Source organism: Carcharodon carcharias, chromosome 7 (assembly GCF_017639515.1).
Source record: "Carcharodon carcharias isolate sCarCar2 chromosome 7, sCarCar2.pri, whole genome shotgun sequence".
NCBI classification, from domain to species: Eukaryota; Metazoa; Chordata; class Chondrichthyes; order Lamniformes; family Lamnidae; genus Carcharodon; species Carcharodon carcharias.
The window spans coordinates 159,956,467-159,984,261 of NC_054473.1; the positions used below are offsets into that span (position 1 = coordinate 159,956,467).

The window sequence follows — 27,795 nt, forward strand, 5'->3', positions numbered from 1 at the left end:
TACCATCACTGAATCCCCCACTATTAACATCCTTGGCGTTACCATTGACCAGAAACTGAACAGGACTAGCCACATAAATACTGTGGCCACAAGAGCAGGTCAGAGGCTAGGAATCATGCAATGAGTAACTCACCTCCTGACTCCCCAAAGCGATACTAACATTCTACAAGGTACAAGTCAGAAGTGTGATGGAATACTCTCCACTTGCCTGGATGAGCGCAGCTCGCACAACACTCAAGAAGCTTGACACCATCCAGGACAAAGCAGTCCACTTGATTGGCACCACATCCACAAACATTCACTCCCTCCACCACCGATGCACAGTAGCAGCAGTGTGTACCATCTACAAGATGCACTGCAGGAATTCACCAAGGCTCCGTAGACAGCACCTTCCAAACCCATGACCAATACCATCTAGAAGGACAAGGGCAACAGACACATGGAAACACCACCACCTGGAAGTTCCACTCCAAGTCACCCACCATCCTGACTTGAAAATATATTGCCATTCCTTCACTGTCGCTGGATCAAAATCCTGGAACTCCCTCCCTAACAGCACTCTGGGTGTACCTGCACAACGTGGACTGCAGCCATTCAAAAAGGCAGCTCACCAACACCTTCTCAAGGGCAACAAGGGTTGGGCAATAAATGCTGGCCCAGCCAGCGAAGGTCCCATCCCATGAACGATTAAAAAAAAAGTCCTGATCTAGTTACTGGCAGACCATTCTGACAGACCATCCAGCATTATGAAACAACAGTGTCAGGTTGCAATTTTTTAAAAAATTGGATCAGTCACATTGATAAGGAAGAATATAAATGGCAATGGGGAAATAGAAGGTTAAGGAAATGAGAGCAAACAACTCCAGCAGAAGTGCTAGCACTGGAAAAAGAAGTGTGATGGGCCATATGTTCTCCTGTGCACTGATCCTAATATCCCACAAACTACTCAAAGCTCGGGAGTTCACCCGTGTCCCAGCTGACATTCTCACTTCAACCAACACCACCACAGATTAAGTGGTCATTCATCTCATTGCTCAATGTACGATACTGACATTTGCAAATGCTTCACTGTTTTCCTACATAATAGTAGCAACTAATTTGTTGTGTGCAAAGTGTTTTTGGAATGTCCTGAGATATATGAGAATGCACAAAACCAATTCAAGTTTTTTCTTTAAATCTGCATTAATGATATACAATTATCTTGAATAGATCTCTACGGTCAGCTGGTAGCTCTTGCCACAAATCTTAAAGTGAACAAATGCAAACACTGTGGCATCCTCTGGTGTTAGTTAAGTCAGTGAGTAGCTGGGACACAGTGACCAGAAAGTTCCAGACTTGATTGTCATCTGGGTTGAATTAGTTGGGGTAACAGTTGGGATCTTGCAATTGGCCTCCTACGCATTAGGAAGGAGGAAGAACATAATACAGGCAAGGCTTCCATGTCTGATCATTATTCATCAGCCATTACAGGCTTGTTGGCTGGATCAGGTACATCAGTTGCTGCTTCCTGCTTCCATTCAGAAATATAACCTGTCAACACTCACTGTCCAGACTCACATAGAAGAGAACTCTTATATCACTTAGACAAGGTCCCACAGGTCAATTGGTCTCCATGGATCCATACTCTTGTAGAAAGTAAATGCGGTCAGGATAGAAAAAGATGGGTAGATGGAAAGAGCTAAGTAAATAAAATCAAGATAAACTTGAAAATGTTATTACATAAATAAAATATAACTTCATTACTAATACCGATGAAGAGAAGATAGTATTTAATCCACCAATACACTTTGCATCCCATCTCAACTCTTTTCCATTCCTTTTGTGAAGGATCTGTCTATGCTGGGGATAGAATCCTGAGAAACTTGGTTCCACTGCCACAACCACAAATCAGGAGAGACCAAGCTTTCCTGGTTTATATTTTAATTCTTTTCTACTATTGCTGAGGGAGTGCTGCCCCATCAGAGGAGCTTTCTTTAGGATGAGACATTAAACCGAAGCCCCATCTGTTCTGTCAGGTGACGTAAAGGAATCCAATGCACTATTCAAAGAAGAGTAGGGGAGTTTTATCTGGTCTCCTGGTCAAAAGTTTTCAATCAAGCAACACCTAAGTACAGGTGATCTGGTATTTTAATCAATTGTTGTTTGTTGGATCATGCTGTGCACAAATTGACTGCCATGTTAATAACATTATTCTGGTGGCCACATTTCAAACAAACATAGTTCATCAACTCTAAAATGCTTTGGAATGTTCCAAGGTCATGAAAGGCACTATATAAATGCAAGTTTATTTCTTTACTTAGGTCTTTTCTATAAGCCAACCAGACCTCTGATGAAGACTTCCACTGGGTTACTGTCCCATCCTTTCCACTTCCCAGAAGCTATATTCAACCCCAATACATTCACAGCTCCTTTGAGAATCATGAAAACCATGTAACAGATACAGATCACATTTGGCTCTCGATTTCATGTCATTCCTTTAACACCCTGACGGAAGAGTGAACAGCCATCAGTCATGGTCCACAGTGGTATGCACAATGTAGATAGAAAGAGGGATGTGGTCATATAGTTAGAATTTAGGGAGCTAGGCAGGAAATTAACAAGCAGGACCTCAAAAGTATTAACCTCCGGATTACTTCCAGCACCACACGCTAGAGCATATAGGAATAGAAGGATAAAGCAGATGAATGCTTGGCTGGAAAGATGGTGCTGGACGGAAGGCTTTATATTCTTAGGACATTGGGACCTGCTCTAGGGGAGATGAGAACTGTTCAGGCTGGACAGGTTGCACCTAAATAGAGCTAGGACTGAGTTTCTTATGATCCATTTTGCTAGTGCAATCGGGGAGGATTTAAACTAATTTGGCAGGGGTGTGGGAACCAGGAGATAATATCAGAGAAGAATACCAAGGTGCACAGAATACTGGGAAAATTTTTTAGCACTAGAACAAGGAATAGCAAGTTAATAGGTGGGGGTCAGAGTAGGGGAGAAAGTAATAAAATCTAAATCTGGGTTATGGTGCATGTGTGTGAATGCACAGAATGTGACAAATAAAATTGGTGAATTACAGGCCCAGATTGCTGTGTGGAAATAGAATGTTACGGCTATAACAGAGACCTGGCTTAAAGAAGGAAAGGATTGGGTGCTAAACATTCTTGGATACAAGGTGTTCAGGAAAGGCAGAAAAGGGAAAAAAGGGGGAGGGTGTGTTTTTGATTATTGCAGTGCTGGAGAAAGAGGATATCTCAGAGGGATCAGGGACAGAATTTATCTGGCTAGAGCAAAGGAGCACAAACAATGCTATATACAGATGACCAATTACCACGCTGGGAAGGGTGTAGAGGAACAAATTTGCAAGGAAATTAAAGAGAGATGCAAAAATTATATGGTAGTTATAATGGGGGACTGTAATTATCTGACTATAGATTGGGATGATAGTAGTGTAAAAGGCAGATAGGGGCAAGAGTTCCTACAGCGGGCAAGTAGATCAAGTGTCAGTAGGAGAATATGTAGGGGACAGTGATCATTGTATCATAAGGTTTAGGTTGACTATGGAAAAGGAGAAGTAGGGCCAATTAGGGACCAAAAAAGGGATTAATGCATGGAGGCAGGTGGTATGACTGAGGTCTCAAATGAAAACTTAGCATCTGTCTTTACCAAGGAAGATGATGCTGCCCAGGCCATGGTGAAAGAGGGGGTAATTAAGACACTAGAAGGGTTTAAAGTTGATTTAAAAAAAAGGTGGTATTGGATAGGCTGTCAGTACTTAGAATCGATAAGACATCAGGATCGGATGAGATGCATCCAAGGTTAATGAGGGAAGTGAGAATGGAAATTGCAGAGGTATTGATCATAATGTTTCAGTCTTGTCTAGACTCGGGGTTGGTGACAGAGGACTGGAGAATTGCAAACATTATTCTCTTGTTCAGAAAAGAATGTAAAGATAAGCCCAGCAACTACAGGCCAGTCAGTTTAAATTCAGTGACGGAGAAACAATAATTTGGGACAAAAATTAATAATCATGTGGATTCAGGGTCAGTAAGGAAAGCCAGCATGGATTTTTATTTTAAGGGAAAATTGTGTTTAACTAACATGCTAAAGTTTTTTGAAGAGCTAACAGAGAGGGTTGATGAGGGCAACGCAGGTGATGTGGTGTACATGGACTTCCAAAAGGCACCTGATACAGTGCCACACAACAGACTTGTGAGCAGAGTTCATGGAATAAAAGGGACAGTAGCAACATGGATCTGGAATTGGCTGAGTGACAGGAAACATGGATGTTTTTCAAGCTGGAGGAAGGTTTGTAGTGGCATTTCCCAGTGGTCAGTGTTGGGACCCTTGCTTTTCCTTATATATATATTAATGACCTAGACTTACAGGGCTCAATTTCAAAATTTACAATTGATATGAAACTTGGAAGCATTGTGAACTGTGAGGTTCTACAATAGAACTTCAAAAGGACATAGACAAATTGGTGGAATGGCCGGAAAGGTGGTAGATGAAGTTCAATGCAGAGAAATGTAAAGTACTTCATTTTGGTAGGAAGAACACAGAGAAACAATGCAAAATAAAGGGCACAGTTCTAAAGGAGGCGCATGAGCCGAGGGACCTGGGTGTATATGTGCATAACTCATGAAAAGTTGAAGGAGAGACAGAGAGTGATTAATAAAACATCTTAGGCTTTATTAATAGGGGTATAGCGTACAGAGCAAGGAGGACATGTTGAACTTGTATAAGGTACTATTTTGGCCTCAACTGGAGTACTACGTCTAGTTATGGATGCTACACTTTAGAAAGGATGGGAAGGCATTGAAGGCAGTGCTGAAAAGATTCACGAAAAGGGTTGAGGAACTTCAGTTATGAAGGTAGACTGGAGACGTTAGGACTGTTTTCCTTGAAGAAGAGAAGGCTGAGATTTGATAGAGGTATTCAAAATCATGAGGGGTCTTGATGGAGTAGACAGGGAGAAACTGTTACTACTTGTTAAAGGATTGAGAATGACAGATTTAAAGTAATTAGTCAAAGAAGAAAAAGTGACATGAGGAAAAACTTATTCACACAAAGAGTGGTTAAGGTCTGGAATGCACTGCCTGAGATTGTGGTGGAGGCAGGTTCAACTGAAATGTTCAAAAGGGAATTAGATTATTATCTGAAAAGGAAGAAAACACAGGATTGTAGGGAGAAGACAGGAGATTGGCATCAAGTGAAGAGCTCATTTGGAGAGTTGGTGCATACACGATGGGCTGAACAGCCTCCTTCTGCACTATAACAATTCTGTGATTGCATTTTAAATAAATATATCATTACAACTTACTTATACATAATGCAGGTCTTACAAGAAAGAAGTAGAGGAAAGGCAATTTGCTTCAAATTAGACAGGTGAAAAATAAATGTACAAATCACATTAACCTAAACCAATCTCAAACATTCCTGGCAGCTAGTTACAAAGCAGCAATAGTAAAGGAGCTTGAAGCAGGTTTCCTGCAGTTTTTTTGCCCAGAAAATAACGTTAGGGTCTCAAAATGAAATCATTATGTGAAATATAAAAAGTAGAACAAAATTTTCCATCAACATGCAAGTTTTGTTAGTGGGTGGCTAACTGCTATGTAAATGGAAGACTTTGCAAAGGTGGAGGTAGAATCGATCTGGCAGCATCTATGGAGACACAAACAGAGTTAATATTTCAGGTCGATGGCCTTTTGTCAGGATTCAGGCCAACTGTTTCTCTCACCACAGATGCTGCCAGTCCTACTAATTATTTCTAGCATTTGTATTTATTTCAGATTTCCAGCAGCTGTAGTATTTTGCTTCTATGGAGGTAGAATTGGTAGCCATTCACAGAAAGCCCCTGATTATTGAATCACTCACATGGATGCAGACAATGTATCTGGATGACACAGCTTAAACTGGCCTTGCCTAAGTGAAGTATGACAGCACTACCTTCAACACATCCTTATAATACATGCTTTTGCAATGAACCTTGGATCCAGGGGAACATTTTCACTTCCAGCAAAGATGTAAAACAGATGATATCTGATCAGCTGCACATTATACTTCCTGTTGACATGAACAAGGAGGAAAATTAAGCAACATTTAACAGGTGGCTGCTCTGATAAAATGGGCTTTATGTTATAAACCACAAGTTAAAATTCCCTCAAGGACTTTGATAGAGCTGCTTCGAGCCCTGGTGGTCAATTACCCAAATTGTATGTAAAAATTATCCTTTGCGCAATGACAGATGAATATACATCATTGAATAACACAAAGGTTGCATAATTCATTGTAAGAGACCCTATGTTCGATGAAGCGGGGATGGATGTTCCGATACACAGTTGAGTTTAGGTAGTGACACGGAATGAATTGGAACATGGGGCTGGCAGAACTGAAGAACTGCAGCATAGGATTTTTAAACTGCAGTGCCCTTTCTTCACTTGGGGCATCTGGCCACATGTTCCTGCAGTAGTCACCCGAGCTCCCAAGAGGAGCTCTCCAACACAGATGGGGATGGCTACCAGGAGCCCATCCTAATTATTAAAATTCGGCTGACGTTGGGGAAATTGGCTGGGGTAGGCAATGCCACATTAGAGTAAAATCCCATGCCACCAAAGGTTCAGCAGGATTTTGCCCTGAGGAAAAAAATCTCGTATCCTTCAATTAGCTGGCTGAAGTTCACCCATCATTCCCAGAGCCAAAAGGTGGTTTCCTTTTCTCACATTTTTTTGTAATTAAGGGGATTTCTCAGGTCAAGGAATTATTACATAAAGAAGATAAAAACGATTGTAGCCTTTCAATCAAAATTTCTCTACAGTTACCAGCAACCATGGAGCTATCCACAAGCAAGTTTGGTCAATGTCTAATACTGAAGAGAAAAGGGGAGATAGCGCACAGGAGAAAAAAAAGGGAGGAAATGCTAATTAGAGGAGAATAATATCTAGAAAATTAGTTATACAAGTGTTGTGACTAAGGTTGGGATTTTCTGGGCCTGTTGTGGGCAGGACCCACCGCGGGTGTGGCGGTGCCTCAGCCAGGAGTTCATTGACTTGCGATGGGATAGGAAGATCACGGCGACGGGCGGGTGCAGAAAATCCCGCCCAAAGTCTCATAAAATTAAAGGGTAACCGTTATATGACAGATTTTAAAGAAAAGGCTGAAAACATAACAATATTTGAAAATAGTTTATTAAAGAATGAGTTAACTGATGTTACACCTACTTCAGCCCATAAGCATGGTTAACTGATTCATTCTGCTTTCAAAAGCTGTAATGTACCATCTTGTAATATAACTTCCTTTGTAAATGTACAGTTACAAGCTGAAATAATAAATATGTTTAATTTTGTTTTCTACAGTGATGAGTATCAGTGAATGTAGTTTGTTTAGGCCAACTCATATTGTAATTGATGATGATGAGGATGGTGGCAGATTCTTTACAGGCAGATATCATGGGAAGGCTAGGCTCTGTCATAGTTGGCAAGATCGTTGATGATTCTTGCTCTGTAGGCTCTTGAGTAGTTAGGGTACAGAAACATCTGGTTTGGAGAGGCTCTGGTAAAAACAGACTCCTTCCATTGTCCATACCTTTCTTCAGCATCCTCACATTGGTTTGTTTCAAACCAATAGGTTACTTTTTTGATTGTTGCGCGCCAGCTATCTTTGTTGGCAGCCTCCTGTCCCCACACCTATTGGTCAATGGCAGCCAGAGAGAACTGTCTTTTCAGCTGTTCTTTGAAGCATTTGCGGGTCTCGCTTACCAGAGCACAGGTCACCATAAAGCACTGCATTTGGCATTCTAGAATCCTCCATGCATGACACATATCCTGCCCAGCACAATTGGTGTAAGAGAATGCATTCAATGCTCAGTAGATTGGCTTTGTTGAGGACTGATTGTTTATCATGTAGTCCTGCCATCAGATGTTCTTAATGGATCGAAGACAGTGCTGATGGAAGCGCTCCAGCAGTCGCATTTGTTTTCTGTACACAACCCATGATTCTGACCCATACAAGCAGATGGTGATGTTAAGCACTTCAAGAGATGGCCAAAGGAGCTGTTGGTTTTGGACAGATGACTCTATGTCCTTGTTGACAGTGGCATCATTTGAGATAACGCTACCTAGATAGGTAAATGTTCTGCTGCATTGAAATTGCTGCTTACATTATAATTTCCTTTGGGCTCTGGTTGACGCAGCACTTGTTTTATTTAGGCGTTGCGATGACTAAAGCCATTTACTGCTTCAGAGAAACAGTTTACAATGAACTGCATTGCCTCCTGTGTGTATGCTAGGAGTGGGGGAATCATCAGCAAACAGAAACTCCATGTGGTATTGTAAGTAATGCATTGTGAAAGTGCTAGCATTGTACTTTTTTAAATGCTTACATCGACCCTTATTTTGTTTTGTGACTTTTTTTAGATAATATACAAATTGGGTAAAAAATGAAGAGAAAACTTGAAAACACATGGATGAATAGAAAGACAGAGCATGATTTGTCTTTCGCCCCGAAGAATTCAGGTGTCGAGTCTGTCTGAGTGCCCTTCTCCTCACGCCTCCACGTTAATTCAGGGTTTGGTCCCGGCAACAGATTTGCCTTACAAACCTGACTCAGGTCATTTAAATAAATGTAGGAATCTGATAAGCCTTGTCTCAAAAACAAAGTTTAATAAAAAAGATAAAACCCTTACAATAAATGGGCGCGGTATTGTACCTCTACGGGCGGGGTTATGAGATGGCTAAGATAGTAGTGGCTCCAAGAGCCTCTCTGCTAGCCACCACCACTCCAATTGTTTGGAAGATTGGGGGTTGGAGCCTGCATTGGGCAAATCATCCTGAGAAGAAGCTGTCCCATCTGTCCTTTGCTAAAGGGGCTGGGTCCTCTGACAAGATTACCAGTGATCTGCCATCCAAATCTATCAACCCAATCTCCCAGCCTTATTAAATTCATCCTTGATAGAGTCCTGTTAGTTGGATCCCAAGATATCAAAAGCACTAAGCACTAAGTTCTAAAGAGAAACTTAGTATGGATTTTGTGCCTCTGCAGGTGACTACAATCTTTCCATGGCGGACTCTAGGTTTTACAGCAGCTGATAAAATCCATCACACCCAGCTACTAAATGATTGGAGGTACACTGCTACATGTTCTCAGACAACTTTTAATGGGGGCTCTACGTGGATTAAATCAACGTCATAATGGCCTTTGTTCATTGTTTAACTCCTTTTCAAAAGAAAGCCCAACAGGGGATCATCCCTGTGCCCAGTTATACATTACTTATAAAATTAGGGCTGTTGACTCTTGTTCAACACATCCACATTGAAAAAATTAATAAGAACTGATTGTGTGGAATAGTATGAGAGTTCAGATAAAAATAGAATCACAGTTGACGTTAATTGTTTACTCAAATTTATAGTTTTCCTGACAGCTTCTCATCACCATGTACATAACATATAGATAATACTCCTATGGATAATTTTATCTGTAATACACTTATAATGACAAATTAGGTTTGGATTCAGTGTCAATAACTGACCAATATATACCTCCCTAATTAATAAGAAGATTCATCACTACAGCAATGTGGCAATTTGTAATTCTACATCTGTATTGTAACGCCACCATTTATAAAACTAAAATTGTAGCATATTGTTTAATTATAATCCCACATTAATGGGAGCAACTGTAATGCTAGTTAAGCAATTCACTTAGCCCCTTGGGAAGGGTCCTATGAATAGTTTTGCCAAGCTGTAATTAAAACCATGGCTACCGAGGAGCCATAAACACCAACACTGCAAAACTCAAAAATAAGCCAATCCACGATTTCCTTTCCTTGGTTTTTAAACCATTGAGGGGGAAGGATTAGCCAATCCAACCAAATAAGACTTTTACTGGAAGCGAAAGAAGTCTAAGCTACAAACTTTACTAATAATCCTTCCAGGACCCTGTAAGAGGGAAATCGTGCTGTTGTGAGGCATCTTACCTAGTATAATGATCAACACTACACTATCTGGTGGGGAAGCTGGTGACGTACATTGACTCCAAAATTACACATTTATTTTGCATAAGCATAATTAAGGTCGTAAAAGGAAACTATAGTAGCAGAAGGAAAATGCTTTCTGTAAAACTAGTGCCTAAATGTTGTTGCACCTATAAGCCAATTTTCAGTAACTTGCAAGTCCAGGCTGTGAATATTTCACCACTTAGCAGAAGGAATTAAAGTTGCAGGTGTGACATTCTTTTACGCTTGATCGTCCAGGTTTTATAAAAATAAAAGAAGGTCAATTGAGGTGCAATCTGCCTGCTGGGGTCAATGTAAGAGGTCCCATGGCACTATTTCAAGTTGGTTTTGGAGTTTTTCAGAGGGAAGACATAAAATTCTATAATAGCCTATCCCTTCAGTAGATAAGGTGAGTAAACCGGTAGAAATAAATATATTTAATGATTTGCAACCTGGCTCATCAGATATGTTATAAATACTAAGATAAAAGCAGAAAATTCTGGAAATACTCAGCAGGTCCTGCAGCATCTGTGGAGAGAGAAATAGTTAACAAGAGTCATCAGAAAGTCTCAGACCTGAAAAGTTAACTGTTTCTCCCACACAGATGCTGACAGACTTGCTAAGTATTTCCAGAACTTTTTGTTTTTATTTCATTTTTCCAGCACCCGTAGTATTTTGCTTTTTGAATACTCCAGACTGGCGCATTTAAAAATATAATTTGAAGTTTAATCAGTAACACAACTAAGTCAAACAAATGAGTAGTCAAGCTTAGAATAGGCATCTTGTTCAAACTATCATTGATTGTAGTAAAAACAAATCTGGTCACATGTAGGCCACACCAGGTAAGGATGACAGATTTCCTTCCCTAAAGGACATTAGTGAACCAGATTGGGTTTTTACAACAATCGATAATGGTTTCATGGTCACCTTTAGATTTCCAGTTTCTAGATTCCAAATCCATATTTTTATTGAATTCAAATTCTACCATCGAACCCGGGTCCCCAGAGCATTACCCTGGGTCTCTGTATTACTAGACCAGCGGCAATACCACACCGCCATCACCTCTGGGTGATTTTTATGGTTTAATTCATTTGTCTGTTTTGAATTTTTGACAGAATTGGTTCAAATAATGGAAATTCACGGGGCAGATTTTTTACCACACACCCATAGTCAACATGCAGAAAGCTTATCTGCATGCTTGCAGAAGCATTGTGAAAGAAAACGAGCATTTTAAAAGTTGGAAGGCTCCAGGATCCAGGACAAGTGTAAGAAAGTGTCAGGAGTTAATAATTGTGCATTTAATTTCTGAAATTTTCCACCAGAAAGCAAGCCATTAACTACACTGAATTTAAAAAGACTAAAAATTAAATTGATAAACCACTGATTTTATACAGCCTAAGCTTCTAATTGTCAAGGAACTATCATCATATTACTGTGAGATACTTTAAAGCAGACTTATGTTTGGGTGTGTGTATGTTTCTGTGTGTCACTAATTTCATTAGAGACAATTCGGCTGCAAAGTTTAAATTATCAAAGAAGTTAGGTGAAAAACAGGTTTTTGAAATAGAGATAAGTAAAGTAGGGTGAGGCCTCAGCAGATACAGTGTGAATAAAATTTGCATGTTTAGATAAGTGGAGAAGTGTTTGATTTTCAAAGGGACATGGAAAATATTTACAACTGGCAAGATAAATAAGACAAGGTTATGATGTTGATTTTCCCCAAAGTGCTGACCATAATGGTAACATGAAAGATTGGTATATTCTGGGCAAAGTAACTTCCAATGACAAATAGAAACAATGGGATTTACAAATCAAAAGGGATAAAATATATTTAAAGGAGGATGAAAGGCTGTATGAGGTGTGGCCATGTGAGAACTTGAAAGGTGACTGTGTGAAAAAGACTTGGGGGTAAAAAGCCTCTAGCCACCCTGTAAGAAGTTTGCTGTTCTAGTAACCAAAGTTGTGTTAAACACCTTTGGAACTCCATTGTCCAGTGGGTGCTTGCGGTAATATTGCTGGATGACTTTGTAAATTTGGAATCTATTTGGACTGTTGCCTTAAAGGGGGTGTGTATCTGAGAACAAAAACAAAAATACCTGGAAAAACTCTGCAGGTCTGATAGCATCTGCGGAGAGGAAAACAGTTGACGTTACGAGTCTGTATGACCCTTCATCAGAACTAAAACATATAGAAATGAGATGAAATATAAGGTGGGGGTGGGACAGGAGAGCTCGATAAGTGGCCAGTGATAGGTGGAGGCCAAGAAGAGACTGCCAAAGATGTCATAGATAAAGAACAAAGGGGTGTTGACGACTGTCAGACCTGCTGAGTTTTTCCAGGTATTTTTGTTTTTGTTCTAGATTTCCAGCATCTGCAGTATTTTGCTTTTATCTTAGTGTGTATTTGAGAGTCTGGTTAAGTAGAAATTTTCGGAACTGTTATAACTGCAACCTTGTGTGTGTTTAAGGTTTTTCTTCTTCTGTTTATAGATGTTTTGATTTAATCTTTAACATCACTAAAGGTGTAGTAGACTCATTACTTCTGATGTCTGCACAAGCCTTCTCATAATAAATACAAATTGCAAAATCGTTGTAATAGTGTGGCCAAGTTTCTCTTGGGGTTTTGGTCAGCCTGGCAAATACCACCTGCCATATCATAACATAATAAAAGTAAATTTCTACTTTATTTTAAATAAATACAACAAAATTGAAAATATTTGAAACCAAAACACTATTTTACAACAGTGTAAAAAAAATTATTGGTTAACTTTAACATTGACATTTTTGCAATTTTAAAGGGCAAGGGCATAGGATAAAGTGTCATGCAAAACATTTATTAGCTTCATAGTATTATTTATAATCATATATAACTGAAAAGTTTCAGAACACAATGGTACTTTGCTGTTACAAGTTTCATCCAAAATTAAAAATAATTTTAAAAAATGCACTTCAGAACTCAGTGCTGTTTTGATATGGATTCTTGGATACATAAACTTGTCCACAGCAGTGAAGAACTGAACAGGAAATGGGATTTTCCCAGGCTGTTCTAATAACTCCCAAATATGGGGAGTTTAAATTCTTGCTTCATGTCACAAATTCAAATCTTCCCTTGTGTACTTTCTTGGGTTCAGTGATTGCAGTCGTTTCCACAAATGAACCTTCATGTGCCATGTGCTTTATGTGCCAGAGCAGATTCATACAATCCAGTATATAGTTATCAAGCAGCTTAATCTGATAGCAATCTCTTGTGATCTGATCCAGATATTTATGTTCTTTCACCCGGGCCCCTTCCAAACAATTTGAAGGAATACTGGAAAAACATCTGGTAAGATAAGGCCAGCTGCAAATCACGCTGTTATTTTATTTTGCAGAAAGTGGAACAGGCAGAGCAACAGTTCTGATTGAAATGATTTAATTCAAGCCAGTGTATGTGTCATCCATGCAAAAATACTGATGGGACCATCTGGCTTGATTTAAAGAAACTACCCTCCTGCATTCTCCTACAACAACTGCCTGTCAACAGTTGCTGGTTTTAAAATCTGATCAACTTGACAGTCTTTGTTGCATGCTAACAGTCAGCTAATGTTTCCATTTTCTCTCCTCCATTTTCACAGCTAGACAATCCCTGCCAAGCCCAGAGACTTCCCAACACTACTGGTGCCACCTCACCAACTCTGTGGGTCTCTCCTGCTCATTCATCAGAATCCCCTATGAAATGGGATTAATACTGTTTTCACAGTTTTTCATGGCAACCAGGACACATGGGCCTTTCTCTGGCAGATTTCATATCCCCCCCCCCCCCACCAGTCCATTGAATTAAAGGAGACAATTAAAAATATAACCATCTTATCAAGTCCAGTGATCATAACACTGTTCATTTAATGAATATCTTTCCAAACTCACTGTATGTCTGATAGCACAAAAACTCTCCTGGGGAAATCATACCTTCTAATGTAAACTATAGAAATATTTGCTATATTTTAGCAAGATTTCTTCTAGCTTTTCTGTATTTCTGCACCAGGCTGAATAAAGAAGAGTTCAGATGGGAAGTGATAAGGGAATAAGAGGGGCAGTGAGAGAATGTAAGAATAGCCAAGCAACTAACATACAGGGAGGCAGGAACTTCCGGGTCCTCCCCCCCCCCCCCCCCACCACCACCACCACCACCACCACCACCACCACCCCACCCCATTGCAGGACATGAAATTCCCACCCGAAATCAATGGACCTTTTGCTGGTCGTCAAATTTTCACCCCAACTGTGGCAATTCCTGCAGGGGGTGGGACCGGAAAATTTAGGCCGAGAATGCAGAAATCTTCTATAAACATATAGATAATAGAAAGGCAGGGTCAATTATGGTCCAAAGAGGAAACTTAGACATTGAGGCACAGGGGATGACTGAGGCAATAAATGAGTACTCTGTATCTGCCTTTACTAAGGAAGAAGATACTGCCTAAGTTAGAGTGTAAAAGGAGGTATTATACAATTGGAATGGCAAGAATCGATAAAGAAAAAGCTGGCTGTAATTAAAGTATATTGGTCATCAGGTCCAGATGGATGCATCCAAGGATACTGGGAGGGATGGAAATTGCTGATACTGACTATAATCTCTCGTTCTTCCTGAGATAGGGAGTGGCGCCAGAGGGCAAATGTTATACCTTAGTTCAAAAAAAGAGTTAAGATAAGCCTACGGAAAACATACCTGTCAGTTTAACCTTGGTGGTGGAAAAGCTATTCGAAACAACAAATCAGAACAGTCCCAATTTACAATCCCTTAAACAAATCTGTATTAATTAAAGGAAGCTCACGTTGATTTGTTAAAGCCAAATCATGTTTAACTAACTTGATTGAGGCTTTTGACGCGGTAACAGAGTGTCGATGAAAGTGATACCACAAAGGTCTTAATCACACTAAAAGAAGTCCGAATTCAGAAATGTGAAAATTCATACAGGTACACCTGGGGAGGAAGAACGTGGGAGTACAGCTCAACAGAGAATGTCAATAAGACCTTTTTCTGGAATGCCTAACCATGTGAATACAGATGTCCTACATCAGGTCTGAAAGTGCTTAATGCTAAAACTGAGTGTCAAAGCTGAGAAAGTGCGTGATTTGACAGCACTAAGATGAGAAAGTCAGGTCCTGTTGCTGTGGCAGTGCTGGAATGTGACAGGATAACTCACAAACAGATATTGCATCTGGCACTTCAGCATTACCACAAAGTTTACCATTTTAACAACCATAAACCGACACAAGCTTCAGCAACTCTTTGATGCTTTGTCAGAATTTTCATTGTGCAAACTAGATAAAAGGAATTCATCCACAACAATCTTTTTTAAACGCAAAATACTGTAGATGCTGGAAATCTGAAACAAAAACAGAAAATGCTGGAAAAACTCAGCAACTTGTTAAGGCGTCAGATGAGTTTTGTAGAGTTTTTCCAAAATTTTCTGTTTTTTGTTACAATCATTTTTAAGTTGGCTCTAATCCAAAAACTTTGACATGTCATTAAGCATTGGTAATTATCCAGCGAGATTCACTACTACATAAATCAAGTCTACAACAGTTAATGGATATATTAATTATAACTGAAATGATAACATACATCTTAATGACTTAATAAACCAAAGGATTTTCAAATATACAACAGCCCAGCAATATTCAATATAAATCACAACCTCAAGGAGATACTGCACTACACGCATTAATCTCAACTCATTCATGTTCTTTCAACATATCTACATTGTGTCAGTGGGTTAAGAGTGATTCAAATAAATATTTATTTTGAAAAAATTGATGACTTTAATATTTACATATTAACATCTGTCTAGATAAAGGCAAAATGCTGCGGATGCTGGAAATCTGACACAAAAACAAAAAATGCTGGAAAATCGCAGGTCTGACAGCATCTGTGGAAAGAAAGACATGGTTAACATTTCAAGTCGATATGACCGTACAATCTTAGAGGAGTCATACAGACTCGAAATGCTAACTCTGTCTTTCTCTCCACAGATGCTGTCAGACCTGCTGAGTTTTTCCAATATTTTTGTTTCACTTCTGTCTACACCTTTTACAACCATTTCAATATTATGTCCAACTTAAAAGTATCCTTTAAAAATAAAACGAAGGTAGTAGTTTGCTTTATTGTGCACGCCAGTTAATTAAACTCAAATTAGAAGAAAACTTTGGCAGACTATTGTTCATTGGAGACTTCATTAATTCCACAAACCTGTCATCTGTTATTACTAGGCACATTTATTCTACTGCGAATCAATTCAAACTAGTTCAAATCTTTGATACCAGAATCAAAATACTGTCCAAAGTACAAGCAATCTGAACCCCACTTAAACAGCACAAGTAACAGATTGAGCAAAAAGAAAATTGTTTTTTCATTTATAATGTAGTTTTAATGTTTCTGGCATTCATTTTGCCATCAAATGACTAATAAACATAATCAAATGTACTTAACAGAAACTCTGACAGTGCAAAATTCAGATATGCGGTGCAAGTCACATTGGACACTGTATTGGTGAGGGTGTTGATGCATGTATAGTGTGAAATAGGCAGACTATGACATGATTCAGCGTGTATTGCTGATTTGACACCATATTGCCACTTTAGAGCTCAACATTCCAGCTAACACTCTCTCAATCACACATGACTGAGCATATGTGTTCAACAGCATGAAGGAGGCCACTGCCAACACCAGATAAAGGGATTATCAATGACTTTCAGGCTGATTGTTGATTGATTGCTATTACTATGATTGTCCATGTGTTTGGTGCTTTCCAGAGCTCTTTAAAGTTGCTAAAGTCTACAAGGAGATTCTGAAGGACTTGGTCTTGACTTCAAGGCTTCTGCATATACCAGGTGCTCCCAGGTATGGGTGCAGTAGTAGGCATTCCCCTCGAATCAACAGACACAGAGCAAGATATGCTCCTCCTCCGAGGGGCAGAAATGCTCTCAGGAGGAGGCCAAGTCTGCCTAGAGTGTTCAGGGAGCAATTCTCCTACCTGAATCTCAGCGAGGAACAATGTGCGAAACATCCGTGCTTCAGTAAGAAGTTCCTTATTGAAATCTGCCTTCCACTGCAATCTCAACTGCAGCCTCAGAGCAGTGTAAAGACCATGTTTCTAGGGACTGTGAACATGACAGCGGCTATGAGCTGTTTCCTTCCAGGCTGGAGCTGGCAATAGTTGCAACATCTCCCAGTGTTTCATCCACTGCTGCACAAGGGAGATCATGGAAGCTCTGCGCAAAACCCTGACCAAGTTTGATGCAGGTTCCTCCAAGCTCCTTGACAACAAATTTGGACTTTCTGGTAGGCCTGCCAATACACCAACCATTTCATTGTGCATATTCCTGAAGATTGTTCTGTTGCCAAAGTGCTCATTTGTGTCCCTTGCAGCAGAATACATGTGCAACCTTGCCCTCCTGGGAGCTGGCACCTGCGCACATGCCCAGTGAATCACCATGTGCAGGGCTATCCTTCTGAGCTATCCTTTAAATTACATGCAGTTGAGTTGGTGGCTGTGAGTTAAAGATCTACTATCAGAGCTTCTTCATTATCACTGTCTTCTTGCGCTATCACCATTGCCTGGCCAAGTTTCAGTCTTTAGTGTATCTGAAAGATTGTGGTGACAAGTGGGGGGTGGATGGGGGTAAAAGATGCATGTTTACACCATCTGATGATTCTAAATCAGAAGAGGCTGTGGGATTTGGGCAAGTGCAATGTGAGAAGAAAGATTATAGATATGAGGATCCTTGCATTTTCCATCATTTCATCCTTGCTGCTGACCATGGCCTCAATAATAGCTACTCCAATGATGGCGAGCATCATCTCCTCTCCAAGACATGCAGCTGTGCCTGTCCCCCACTGGTTACCACCTGCTGCCTCCATTTGCATGTCACCTTGTCCTTCAGGAGAGAGAGAGATAGAGAGTGATGTGCCAAATGCTGTCATAACTACCTAGCTGGCAGTGTGTATAAGCTGTGAGATGTGGATGTGAGACTTGCAGCAGTGCTAAGTGTGTGAGGCTATGAATGTCAGGCATGACTCGTGACAGAGTTTACTGGTAGGTGAGTGATGGGGCTGTGGTGTTTTGTACAGTGTCTGAGGCTACTGGTGAAGTTGGTAGGATATGGAATTTGGAGATGCATTCATTCACCTTGCCACTCATGTGAGGTCATTGAAATTCTTGCAGCATTGTACTAGATCCTTGGGGCTTGACTTCCAGCATTGACTACCCTGCCAACCTGTTCCCACTGCCTTCTGAGCACGTGTTTGGAGGGCCTCCTAGCCTGTGGCTAGAGCACAGCTCTTGTGCTCTGCACCTTCTTAACCAAGGCCTCTAGTGCAGCTTCAAAAAACCTTGGAGCCAGCTTTCTCTGTGCTGTGTCATTTTTCTGTCTTCACATGTCTGAAAAAAGTGTAGAATGACTTTCAGCCACAACACACCTTCCCTCTAAAAGGTGCAGGCTGGCTTTAATTATTGCAGTCTAACTTTATCTGCTGCTATCATCTCCCAATTTTGGCCCCCTGCTGTGGTTTTCAGCCACTCAACAATGTGCTTGGTGCTGACTGTACATTGCAACCATTTTAATTAGCAGGCAGCACAAAGTTGGTGTGCTGCCTGAATCAAAAGCAATGTGGTTAATCCCACTTTACCATCCCCATACCCATTTTCTGAAAATAACAAATTTGGCTCCACACACTCCACCTCCCCACCCCCCCACCCCGCCCCATTATTTGAAAACTCAACTTTGCTCTTCTCAGGAATAGTCCAGTCTTTAGAGTATAAGCATTTAAACTCCAATTGAATAAATCACTTACCTGATCCTCAAGTTCTTATTAATGTTAACATATAATTAAAGAAAGAACTATTACAGCTTACCTCGCACAGTGTGTTCATTGGGTCCAAAGAACAGTGGAAGCAGCAACAAATACAATAGGTAGATCAGAGACAAGGCATTGTAGCGAAAGAGGCAAGCTGTGAAGGGAAAATTAATACAGATTTTAGATCTTAGGCAAATAGTTTAACTTGTCAGTTCTGCATGTCACCCAATCGAATAGGCTTTGCAAATAAATTATGGTTCATTACCATGTTAAATTATTGGCCCTGAATTACAGTAGTCATAATGTTGAAAGTTTACAGACACTGAAGGCAGCAGTTCCATTTCATGGTATTGCCAAGCAGCTCTGCTCCCTCCTTCTCTGGCCCACAGAGTTTTCACAAATAAACATTTACTGAGATCAACAATTTTGGCTCCTCTGGTAAGCAATTAATATAAAAGACTCAGAGGTACAGTTGTCTTGCTTCATTTCCTTCATTATTTGGTTTGCATCAAGCCTTTCATAGGCTTTGATGTCATTTAATAATTTCAAACACAAATTAACCTCAGTAATGATCAAACAGGAAACAGCTCCTTCCTAGTACAAAAGAGTGATGGAGCAACAAGATATAAATGTTAATTATGTCATGTTGCTGAACATCACAATTTTGTTAAAGCTGAACTGTCACCTGCATTTTTCGAGAACAGTAAATTAGCTTCTTTGAGGACTTCAGCGTAGCATTATTGCCCCGGTGGAGTTCAAAAGTAGTAGCCTCTATGAGGGATGTGGAAGATAAGTTACTCTTGGTTGTACTAGATTTTTTTCTGATTTATTTATGAAAGGAAATGGGAAAAGTAATTGCACATAACCTAACCTTAGAATCAGGACGAATCAGACAAATGTTGCTTGCTGATACCAGATTTTTGGGGAGTTTTTTTTACCCCAAAATCGAAGTAAAATTCTCAAGCAGCCACAATGGGATTTGAATTCACGCTTTCTGGATTATTTGTCCAGGCATCTGGATTATTAGCCCCGTAACACAATCACTATGGTGCCGTATTAATGTAAAAGAACAATACAAATCTTCTTTTAAAACCTTGTACACAAAACTTAACCTTTTTAATTCTTTGTTAAGGCCACCAGAAATACCAAAAATATTTTACATGATGCAAAAATACTTTGATTGGTGCAAGTTGCAGAGGAAATTCAAAACACAAAAACTTTTAAACTGAATTAGTTTGCAAACCGATAACAAATTGTATTTATACAGTGTCGAAAACATTGCAAAATGTTCCAAGGAGCTTCACAGAAACTTTAACAAAATCTGACACCAAGAACTTACGCTGATATAGTGCATTTAACACAGTGAAGCATCCTAAGGCACTTCACAGGAGCATTATAAAACTCAGTATGACACCGAGACACATAAAGAGATATTGGGCCAGATGACCAAAAGCTCGATCAAAGAGGTAGGTTTTAAGGAGTGTCTTAAAGGAGGAAAACAAGATTTTGGAGGATATTCCAGAGCTTGCGGCATAGGCCAATTAAAATTGGGGATGCATAAGAGGCCAGAATTAGAGGAGTGCAGTTATCTCAGAGAGTTGTGAGGCTGGAGGAGATTACAGAGATGGGGAGGAGCGAGGCACTGGAGGGATTTGAAAACAAGGATGGGAATTTTAAAATCAAGGCATTGTTTAACTGCGAGCCAATGTAAGTCAGCAAGCACAAGGGCAATAGGGGAATGGGACTTGGGGAACTGGAGTGCTGCAAGTTAAGGCACAGGCAGCAAAGCATTGGGTGACCTCAAGTAGAATGTCAGAGACCAGTCAAAAATATGTTGGAATAGTCGAGTCTAAAAGTAACAAAGGTATGAATGAAGGTTTAGCAGCAGATTAGCTGAGACAGGGGTGAAGGCGGATGATGTTGCTGAAGTGGATTTAAGTGATCTTATGATGGAGTGAATAGGAAGCCAGAAGGTCATCTCAGGGTTAACTAGGGCACCGAAGAACATTATTTTATCAGCACTTTACTGCCAAAAACCTGAGATAACAAAACAAAAACAGTAATGAAACAATGTAACACATCCAACAGGCAGTGTTAGAGTTCAAAGGAAGGCTTAGGTTCTTGTACCAGGAAGAAGGTGCAAGGTATTTATTCTTGGAGACAATGGCAGCAGGCTGCAGTCTCAGAGTTTACAATGAGTAGGCTCTGAGTCTCCCAAAGTCTCAGAAGGTATCGGGTTGTAAACAGTCATGCTCTAAACTGTCCATTTATTCCTAAAATGAAAGAGAGTTGGGTCATGAAAACTAATCAGCATTTCTACCTGGCTACAAAGTTAATGCATTGCATGTTGCCATGTGGAAAAGGGCAGAGGAAGCCATTTTTGAGATCAGGTTAGAGACTTCCCTCCAAATCAATGAATGTCACAAGCAGCAGTTTTTGTGTGGTCAGCATACAGAAGAGGCTGCTTGGCTTTACCAACTACCACAGCCGGACACAGGAGGGGCAATGTCTCTAGTTGAACAGACACAGCCATCTAAGGATTCTGGGAGATTCATCCTGGTGTTGTCAGGGGCAAAGAATCAATGGAATAGGCTTTACAGCTGGTGGTGGATTTAGGAATCTTGCCAAAAACTAAAAAAAGTGCCTGGAGGCAGTTACTCCAAGTTACTACTTGGGGGAACGTAAACCCATTGGAAACTGGGAGCACTGTGAGCCCTTTGCTACAAGGGCTGTAATTCCATGGAGTGTGATGTATGAAAAGTATAAAAGCCAAATGTGCCTTTCTGTAGTTTAAAATATCAGTTTCCTACACAAAAGTGTTCTTGTCATTTGTTACAGTAAAAAATCTTAAAATGTTAAATCTTGTTACATCATCATCCTTTTCAGCTATTAATTGGAAGTTTGAGTTTCTTTTTAAACGTTATCAGTCTCCGTGGGCATCGTAACAACAATCTGCATTAACAACGCATGACCTCATAACCACATCATACCTGATGCATTCAGAAACTAATCTGAGATTACGGAGAGTGGATCTGCGTGAGAAGGGAAGCGGCGGCAAAAAATAAAAAACAGTAGCAGAGAGCTCCTTCAACCTGTTTCTACCTGTCACAGGAAAACAGGTAGGTGATTGGTGGGTATCTCTTCCCTGTCTCTTTTGATTGGCCAAGTGGTTTAAATCAGGAGACGTTATTACAGCTGAAGGGTACAGTTAAGAAATTCACTTTTAAAATATTTAGCATCCAAATTAATTAATAAATAAAATAGAGATTGCTGGGTAGGCGATATGTTGCAGCTGTAGGATGTGGGAGCTGGTGAGCGCCGGTGCGATCCATGGTGACCACATCTGCAGCAAGTGTTGGCTGCTCGAGGAGCTTCGGCTCAGAATTGATGAGCTGGAGTCCAAGCCGCAAGCACTGCATCAGGGAGTGGGAGAGTTACCCGGACACTGTGTTTCAGGAGGCAGTCACACCCCTTAGACTAATTACATCAAATTTGGTCTGTGGTCTGGGGCAGGAGGATGTGACTGTGAGTGACGCAGGCACAGGGATCCAGAATTTAGCTTTGGAGGAGCGTCAGCCAGTGCCTTTGTCCAATAGGTACAAGATTTGTGCTCCCAGTGTGGACAAGGGCACAGACTGCAGGGAGGATGCGTGAAATTGACCACAGCACCGTGGTACAGAGTGCCATTGAAATGGGAGGAGAAAAGAGAAATGTAGTAGTAATAGGGGATAGCATAGTTAGGGAAATAGATACTGTTTTCTGCAGCAAAGACAGAGTCCCGAAGGCTGTGTCGCCTACTTGGTGCCAAGGTTAAGGACATCTCTTCTGGGCTGGAAAGGAACTTTGAGTGGGAGGGGAAGGATCCAGTTGTCATGGTCCACATAGGTACCAAAGACCTAGATAGGACTAGGAAAGAGGTTCTGATGAGGGACCACGAGCAGCTCAGAGCTAAATTAAAAAGCAGAACCACAAAGGTAATAATATTAAGATTATTACCTGAGCCACATGCAAATTGCCGTATGGTAAATAAGATTAGAGAGGCAAATGCATGGGTCAAAGATTGGCGTAGGAGAAATGGATTCTGATTCATGGGGCACTGGCACCAGGACTGGGGAAGAAGGGAGCTGTTCCGTTGAGATGTGCTTCATTTGAACCATGCTGGGACCAGTGTCCTGGCGATTCGTATAATTAGGATTGTAGGTAGGGCTTCAAACTAATTAGTGGGGGGGAGGGTTCAGAAGGAGAGTTTAGAAAATCAAAAACAATCGAGAGAGCAGAGGTGCAGGGTAGTGAAGAGGTAAACGATAATCAATGCGCGACAGGAAGGGGCAGAAAATATAAGCAGAAGAATACAGCAGAAATTAGAACCAGAATGGGTAATAGCGGTAAAAAGTCAAAGCTTAAGGCTCTTTATCTGAATACATGCAACATTTGTAACAAGATAGATGTGTTGATGGCACAAATAGAAATAAAAGGATATGACTTGATAGCTATTACAGAGAAATGGTTGTAGGGTAACCAAGACTGGGAACACAATATTCAAGGGTATTCGATGTTCTGGAAAAATAGGCAAAACGGAAAAGGAGGGGGGATAGTTTTGTTAATAAAGGAAGGTATCAGTGCAGTGGTGAGTAGTGATATAGGTGCAATAGATCGTGATGTGGAATCAGTTTGGATGGAAATAAGGAATAACAAGGGGAAGAAGTCATGGGTGGGGGTCGTCTATAGGCCCCCGAAGAGTTGCCTCACTCTAGGACAAAGTATAAATTGGGAAATAATGGAGGTGTGTAAGAAGGGCCCTACAATTGTCATGGGTGATCTTAATCTGCATATTGACTGGACAAATCAGATTGGCAGGGGTAACATGGAAGACGAATTTGTAGAGTGCATCAGAGATTGTTTCTTAGAGCAATACATTGCAGAACCTACCCAGGAACAGGCTATTTTAGATCTAGTAATATGTAATGAGGTAGGATCAATAAGAATTCTAGTGGTTAAGGATCCTCTAGGAGGTAACGATCACAACATGGTAGAATTTCAAATTCAGTTTGAGGGCAAGCAACTCGGATCTCAAACCTCAACTTAAATAAGGGCAATTACAGAGGTATGAAGAAAGAGTTGTCTAAAGCAGGCTGGGAAAATAGACTATGGGGAAGGTCAGTGGATGAGCAGTGGCAGACATTTAAACAGATATTTCATAACGCTCAGCAAAAATTTATCCCGGTCAAAAAGAAGGACTTGATGAAAAGGATGAACCACCCATGGTTAACAAAGGTGATCAAGGAGAGTATCCAACCAAAAACTAAAGCATACAAAGCAGCGAAAATTAGTGGTAGGCCAGAGGATTGGGAATTTTTTAGGAACCAACAGCAGATTACTAAAAACCTAATGAAGAGGGAAAAAATTGATTATGAAAGTAAATTGTCAAGAAATATAAAAACAAACAGCAAGAGCTTCTACGGGCATATAAAAAGAGTAGCTAAAGTGAGCGTGGGACCCTTGGAGGATATGACTGGAGAATTGATAACGGGGAACAGGAAAATGGCAGATAATTTAAACCAATATTTTGCATTGGTCTTCACAGTGCATAAACATCCTGAAGATATCAGATAAGCAAGGAGCTAATGGGAGGAAAGATCTTATAACAGTCTCTATCACGAGGGACAAAGTATTTGACAAACTAATGGGACTAAATGCAGACAAGTCGCCAGGACCTGATGGCCTGCATCCAAGGTTTTTAAAGGAAGTGGCTGCAAAGATAGTGGAGGCATTGGTCGAAATATTCCAGAACTCATTGGATTCTGGAAGGGTCCCAGCATTTCAGAAAACCACTAATGTGACACCCCTGTTCAAGGAGGGAATGGGACAAAAAGCAGGAAACTATAGGTCAGTCAGCCTAACATCTGTCATTGGGAAAATGCTAGAGTCCATTATTAAGGAAGAAATAGCAGGACATTTAGAAAAGCTTAATGCAATCAAACAGAATCAACATGGTTTTGTGAAAGACAAATCATGTTTGACAAATTTGCCAAAGAGTTCTTTGAGGATATAACAAGCAGAGTTGATAAAGGGGAACCAGTAGATGTAGTGTATTTGGATTTCCAGAAGGCATTCGACAAGGTGCCACATGAAAGGTTATTGCACAAGATAAGAGCTCACGGTATTAGGGGTAATGTATTAGCATGGATTGAGGATTGGATAACACACGGAAGATGGAGAGTCGGGATTAATGGTTCTTTTTCAGGTTGGAAAGGCGTAACTAATCCTCGGGCCTCAATTATTTACTATCTATATTAATGACTTGGAGGGGGAGGCAGAGTGTAATATACCCAAATTTGCTGATGATACAAAAATAGTTGGGAGGGCATGTTGTGATGAGGACATAAGGAATCTCCAAGGGGATATAGACAGGTTGAGTGAGTGGGCAAAAACTTGGCAGATGGAGTTTAATGTAGGAAAGTGTGAGGTCATGCACTTTGGTGGGAAAAATCAAAAGGCAGACTATTATTTAAATGGAGAGAGACTCCAAAGAAGTGCAGCACAGTGGGATCTGGGTGTTCTTGTGCATGAAACACAAAAAGTTAGCATGCAGGTGCAGCAAGTGATTAAGAAGGCAAATGGAATTTTGACCTGTATTGCTAGGGCGTTGGAGTTTAAAAATAGGGAAATCTTATTACAACTGTATAGGGTGTTGGTGAGGCCACACCTGGAGTTGTGTGTGCATTTTGGTCCCCATATTTCAGAAAGGATATACTAACATTGGAGGCATTTCAAAAGAGATTCACTAGGCTGATTCCTGGGATGAAGGGGTTGACTTATCAAGAACAGCTAAACAGGTTAGGCCTTTATTCATTGTGATTTAGAAGAATGAGGGGTGATCTTATTGAAACATACAAGATTCTGAGGGGGTTTCACAGGGTAAATGTTGAGAAGATATTTCCACTAATGGGGGGATCTCAAACTAGGGGACATAGTTACAGAATAAGGGGACACTTATTTAAAACTGAGATGCGAAGCTATTTATTCTCTCAGCGGGTAGTGAATGTCTGGAATTCTCTACCTCAGGAGACTTGTGGAGGCTAAGTCACTGCAAGTATTTAAAGAGGGAATAGATAGATTTTTGAAAAACCGGGGAGTTGAGAGCTATGAGTTGCTGGCATGAAAGAGGAGTTGAGGCCTGGGGCAGATCAACCACGATCTTATTGAATGATGGGGCTGAATGGCCTACTCCTGCTCCTATTTCTTATGTTCTTATGAGTGTTGTTCCAAAGACAGAGTACTTCTGTTGTTTTTTTTAAGTAAGGTTTTCCATAGTTTAGGTGTCGCTTCAATCCAATGTCATGATTTATTCCTCAGCTGAGAACAATCAGGTAACTGGGTCGTGGCTCCAACAAAAGCTGCTCTTCACCAAGTTGCAAGTATACAGGTAAACGTACCCAAGTTGTTCAGCCACTGATCTTTCTTCCCTGACCCAAAGTAGTACTTCACATAACTCTTCTTGGATAGTTCAGGTGACATCTGGAATGTTGAGAGAAAATGACAAGCCCAAACTCACATTTCTATAGCATAATTTGTTGATAGGTCAAAGTGCTTTGTACCAAGCTCCTTATGATAAAACAATATGTTTCATGAGCAGCGTTTGCAACTGTGGTATACAGTTCCATCAAATGTTATTCAGTATGTATGATAATTATTTACTTTAGTTTTAAATAGTCACCATACTGATGTGGTACTGAGACAAGGCTGTTCAGGTTCAACTTCTGATTTTCAGTGATTCAGCCAAAACATTACTGAGATGGTGCAATTGACTACAGAATCCCAGCTCAGTAAGGGGAATAGGAGGTACTTAGGCTGCAGCCTCTTATTGCTAACCAGAGGCCCTTGCTGGCTTGTGGACATTGGGCAAGGAAAGATATGACTTAGATGTGAAGTCTTGGCAGCTGAATAGTCAATCTAGATTCACACCATGAAAAATAACCACTTTGATGAGGTGACAGATCACAAAGATGCCTGTAGATAACATAGGTCAAATTGTAATCCTCCTGAGACCTTTGGAAGGGAAGGAGGAGGATGACCTACAGATGTTTACTAGACAGTCCAAGTTCTATAGAAGTAATCTGCGCTTACCTATTGATACCCATTTCTGCAGATGGAAGAGTATAGTTTTCTGTCATCAGATAAAACTACAAGTACTTCCATGTAAACTATTCAGTTATATTGTATAATTTAGGGGCCTAAGCAACATAACTGTGGCCTTAAATTTCCAAGAGCGTTGTCCCATTCCCATGTCAAGAGTGCTTCCTGAAGTTACTGTGGTAGATTAGGGCAAATTCAGGGCCTATGTCTTCTGTTGAATTATTCCATAACTTACCAGTGATAAAATGATTTGCAGAGAGACAGCTGTAGAATTATTGCTGCCTCTGAGTTTCCCTAAGCATTCGGACCACTGATTAGAGACATTCTTGGGCGCGGGGGCGGTGGGGTGGCGGGGGGTAGTGCGGGGATGGGGTGGTATCTTTATGTGTTGACCATCTCCTGCTGTACCATAAAGTTCCATTCATGTGGCATCATGAGTCAAGGACAGCAGGCATTCTTCAGTCATGTCCAAATGTGCAAAAGCAACACCAATCTCAAACTTCCAAGGCCGGAATCATTGAAGCAGCGCATAATCTATTTAACTGACATGCTGAAAGTCCTCTGCCCCGTAAATGATCAAGTTTTGACATTTCATGCCCCAAACCTGAGGATTTCTCAATTTGCAGTTGATGTAACAACCACTGCGTGCTTGACTAAGATGGCTAGTTATATGGAAAATATGTTTTAGCGCATCCCAAAGGAACAGTTTTACACAACAAAAAAACTTCTGATTTTTCACACACGGAAAACAGTAATTTCAGGCAAGCTAACTGAAGGATCCAATTAGAACGAACACCTGAATTCTGAACATTAATGCAGAACCCTCGCAAAATTTTGAAGACATTTTT

The 27,795-nt window shown here is 40.5% G+C and overlaps 1 protein-coding gene across 5 annotated transcripts in view; it reads right to left on the reverse strand.

Annotated features, from left to right (window-relative positions):
• The window catches only part of piezo1 (piezo-type mechanosensitive ion channel component 1), a 358,563-nt gene that overhangs the window by 245,384 nt on the left and 85,384 nt on the right, over nt 1-27,795 (reverse strand). For 3 of the 5 annotated variants that reach the window (XM_041191993.1, XM_041191995.1, XM_041191991.1), the window contains exons 2-3: nt 26,248-26,329; nt 18,870-18,965 (exon numbers count right to left, since the gene is read on the reverse strand). The exons of 1 other annotated variant lie outside the window; for it this stretch is intronic. In XM_041191993.1, coding sequence (XP_041047927.1) covers nt 18,870-18,965; nt 26,248-26,329 — 178 coding nt within the window. The remainder of the gene's footprint in view (nt 1-18,869; nt 18,966-26,247; nt 26,330-27,795) is intronic. One more of the 5 variants, XM_041191992.1, reaches the window with a different exon arrangement.